We start from the raw sequence: 4,601 nt of genomic DNA on the forward strand, positions 1-4,601 counted from the left end.
ACGCTGTATTGGGGTATAAATTGTATACACACAAATGTTGGTGTCAAACTAGGCTAATCATCAAAATGTGGATTCTCTGCATGGCTTGCTAATGCTTGCATTAGTAGCTAGTAAGCTAATAGCATGCCAGGTCTAGTAAATAAGCAGCAGCCACAGTCGTGTTCAAATTCGTCTCCCTCCTCGGAATATTTAGAAGATTATTTTTGACAAACTACATACACACCAAAGTTCAGCTGGTACCTACTAAAAGGTTAGTGCAGCTATCAATTAGGCATTATAGGCTATAAAGAACCACCGCCAGCATCTTGTTCATGTTTTACAGCTGCACTGTAAATATCCCCGCCCATAATTTATTCAGGCAGGTACAGGGTCACCTGTCCTGTCATCCTGCAAACCCCGTCGTGTCTGAATCCCCCACCAGAGGGCACTCTGTTGTCATCATCAGCGTAGACGCAGTATCTCTAGTGTTGGTTTTGTCAAATATTTTTTTACAACCATAATCTCATTGTTCTATTTGTTGTCCTCCAATACATCCAGTAAATGGCACAAAAATCTGCCAGACGGTTTGTGAGAACATTTTGGATCAATAGAGGTAGAAATTGTTCTGACCCCCCTTCTCTGGGGGTTGTGCTTTGAGTCTTTGGAGGACCGACCCGGAGTGTTCAACAACACAGCAGGGACAATAGTCAGCAAAGAGAATGTGTTGAGAAAAGCCAGAGGAATTAAGTCACATTATACGTTAGCCGTCTCACATTCGTAACAGAAATCCCACCAGCTGACATGGAAAGTAGATAATACATCGTTTCTTCTGCGTAAAATACTTCTCCTCGAGGCAGCATTTTGGTAAGATCTTGATGGCTAATCATAGGTAACGTTAGCTAGCTAGCTTGTTAGCAAACTAACGATAGCTAGCTCTATAATCAGACACCTTCAACATACTAGTGGAATCCCTGTAGTTTTCTTGCACAATTGTACCATGATGTGACTTTGCAGCTTGTAACTAGATAACCACGTCGGGTGTTATAATATTGTGGCTATCTAGCTAGCTGAATAGCCATAACTAGCTCTCATTCAGCTTGCTAAAGTTAAGTCGCTAAATAGCTAACATGTTGTTTAGCTAACCAGCTAACGAGCTCGGCTGTAGCGGCTAGTTAGGCTACTACCTCCCAAACAGCCAGAAACAGCTAGCTACAGACAAGACATGTTTAATGGTCCTGTCCCGGTCTTTGGTCTGTATAATTAAACGTTCTATTCACTTCTGTATTTGTCCAATCAATGATTTCAGAACAAGCATTTGTTCTGGCTGATGCCATTGCCCATGTATACATTGATTTAGCTAACTAGCTTGATAACTGTCAGTAAGAGTGTATTTAACTTGATAACACAACCAACTTGACATGTATATTTCAGATGCCTCGGTAGAGGATTGCAAGAGCGTTGGACTTACACTCATTATCAGGGAACAGAAAAGGCTGTTGGAATAAGTCACTTGCCCACACACATGAGTGCTGTGTTCCCCTTGCGCTGGGCTGAGCGCCATGCCTGACCGGGACAGCGCCTACCTCTCAGGCGGTTGCAGCAGCGGTGGGTTGGGTACTAGTGTGGGCGAGGAAGGCGTGCCGGGGTCTGGTTTAGGAGGGGGCACAGGAGAGGGCCGAGGGGGATCAGTGGGAGGTGGAGGCAGTGGCTCTGGTTCTGGGGGCATGGGTGGAGTAGGGGCCCTGGGAAATGGGAACAACTGTGGGGGAGGTGGAGCAGGGGGCCCGGGGTCGGGACCGGCCCCAGATGGGGTCTGCAGGGACTTTCTGAGGAACGTGTGTAAGAGGGGCAAACGCTGCCGCTTCAAACACCCAGACTTCAATGAGGTGCCGGACCTCGGGGTGCAGAAGAATGAGTTTGTATTCTGCCACGACTACCAGAACAAGGAGTGCGTCCGATCCAACTGCCGCTTCGTCCACGGCTCCAAGGAGGATGAGGACTACTATAAGAAGTCAGGGGAGTTGCCCCTCAGGCTGAGGGGGAAAGTGGCGGCAGGACTGGGCCTGTCCCCGATGGACCTCCCACACAGCCGAGGGGAGGTCCCCATCTGCAGGGACTTCCTAAAGGGAGAATGCCAGCGGGGCAACAAGTGCAAGTTCCGCCACGTCAAGAAGGACTATGAGTATGAGCAAGCCAGGGTGGGTGCCGGGGTGGTGATGGGCCCGGGGTCCAGTGGGATGGTGAACACAGGCGGGGGGGTAGGAGGTGGGGTGGGTGCTTGTGGGGGCATGGCCGGACTGGTTGGGGGTGGGGGTAACATGATGGGGATGGGCTGTCCCAGCCTGGGAGGCTGCAGAGATCCAGGTATATCAGGGGTGGGGGGAGTAGGGGTAGGTGGGATGGGGGGTTGCCTCTCCATGGCCTCAGGACAGCGTCGTTTTGACAGGGGACCTTGCTCGGTGTACGACTCCTTGTTTGAGAGTGGTCTGTATGAGACGGGGCCCCTGGAGTCCCCTTTGGACCACACAATGCTGCAGCTGAAGAGACGCAGGCTGGAGGGGCTCCGGCTGGACGGGAACGGAGGGGGGCACTATGAGCTGGGGATGCAGGCGGCCCTCCCGCCTCGGCCCCTGGAGTACAGATTTCTGGAGGAGGAGAACGCCCTGCTGAGGAGGAGAGTGGAGGAATTGAAGAAACAGGTCAGTGTAGGAGACAGGAGATGATCAACAACCCTCCACACATAAATCAACAACCACACATAATACAATGAATCTATTAACCTTTTTAAGATCACTCCTCAAACACCTTAATCTCTTCTTCAGGTGTCTAACCTCATGGCCACTAACGAGGTGCTGCTGGAACAGAATGCCCAGTTCCGGAGCCAGACTAAGGTGTCGGTGATGACCCTGTCCTCCACCCCAGCCCCCTCTGAGCAGACCTTGGCTCCCCCTGTGGGTGCGGTCAGTTCCTACAACCACAGCATCGCCCAGACCCATACCACCCTGAGCAGCGCCGGGCTGCAGCCTCGTACCGTCACCCTCACCCAACAGGACCTAGTGGCCCCCACTGGTGCCCCTACAGTACCCCCATCCAACACCGCCCCACCCAGTGCTCCCCTGCCCCACCTCAACCCAGAGATCACCCCGCTCTCGGCCGCCCTGGCTCAGACCATCGTCCAGGGCATGGTGCCTCCTGTTTCCATGGCACCTGTGACTGTTTCTGTGGCACCGGTGGCTGTATCCATGGCACAGCCTCTACCTTGCATCACTATAAGCCACGCCACCACCCCAATGGTGTCCTACCCTATTGCCAGCCAGAGCATGAGGATCACCACCATACCTCACTGATGCAAACTCTGTAGAACTCTCCCATGGAACTAGAGATGGGGATGGTATGCAGAATGCATCTTTCAAGTTTCAATTGACCCACAGCAGCTGACTGACTCCGCCACACACACCCTGCTCTGTGGCAGCGTTACAAAGTCAGGTGGTCCTCTGAGGTGACCTCCGACCTTGTTAAAGGTTGGTGTGCCACACGGCCTTCTTCAAACACAGGCAGCAAAAATAACGACAAACTGAAGATATGTCAGTCATGGCGATATTCAGTTTTCACACATTTGACTGATGTCTTGATTACCAGGGGATTGTGACATTTCAGTTAGCTTCTGTTATTTTTGTTTGTGGATTTTTAATGTGTAATGTTGAAATTTTACATTGCACACATTTAATGGAATAACAACCACAAGAAAATGCATCTCCTGTTGTTTTATTGCTAATTAATTAAGTTATCCAGAGTAATGTTATTGTGTGAGGATATGGTTATTGACTGACACACCATCAGATACATTTTTCAGTGCTTGATGCATTGGTATCTTTACCCTTTACCCTAGATTTAATGCTCAAGCCTAAACTCAGCTGAGAGCCTACAAACAAACGCAAGTCAATAGGTAAGCTTGGAAAAGAAACACCTTTGATAAACATGTTATGGATCATTTCCAAATGTACATGTCAACATGTTATGCAGTCAGATGATTGTGTGAACCGATGGCCTCGGGTAGATACTTAAGATACTAACATACTGTAAAATAAAATATATACACCCCAAATCCTTGCCCTCAGAACAGCCTCAATTCATCGTGGCATGGACGACATTGTGTCAAGCATTCCACAGGGATGTTGGCCCATGTTGACTCCAATGCTTCTCACAGTTGTGTCAAGTTGGCTTTGGGTGGTAGACCATTCTTGATACACATGGGTTTCTGTTGAGTGTAAAAAACCTCAGCAGTGTTGCAGTTCTTGACACAAACCGGTGTGCCTGGTACCTACTCAAAGGCACTTACATATGTTCTTTCCCATTCACCCTCTGAATGGCACACAAACACACTCAATGTATCAAGGATTAAAAATCCTGTCTCCTCCCCTTAATCTACACTGATTTAATAAGTGACATCAATAACTGCCCAGATTTTCCACCATAATTTGCAAATAAATTCATTAAAAATCCTACAATGTGATTTTCTGATTTTTTTCCCCCCCTCATTTTGTCTGTCATAGATGAAGTGTACCTATGATGAAAATTACAGGCCTCATCTTTTTAAGTGGGAGAACTTGCACAATTGGTGG

At 48.8% G+C, this 4,601-nt stretch overlaps 1 protein-coding gene across 1 annotated transcript; it reads left to right on the forward strand.

Moving 5' to 3' along the window:
* Positions 1–419: 419 nt before the first annotated feature.
* Positions 420–4,084, forward strand: LOC118400345 (zinc finger CCCH domain-containing protein 10-like). Its single transcript, XM_035797069.2, has 3 exons — positions 420–843; positions 1,411–2,678; positions 2,802–4,084. Exons 2-3 carry the CDS (start codon positions 1,539–1,541, stop codon positions 3,324–3,326), a joined length of 1,665 nt encoding a protein of 554 aa, XP_035652962.1. The 5' UTR covers positions 420–843; positions 1,411–1,538; the 3' UTR covers positions 3,327–4,084.
* Positions 4,085–4,601: the final 517 nt, after the last annotated feature.

This window comes from Oncorhynchus keta, chromosome 21 (genome assembly GCF_023373465.1).
Source record: "Oncorhynchus keta strain PuntledgeMale-10-30-2019 chromosome 21, Oket_V2, whole genome shotgun sequence".
Taxonomy (NCBI): Eukaryota; Metazoa; Chordata; class Actinopteri; order Salmoniformes; family Salmonidae; genus Oncorhynchus; species Oncorhynchus keta.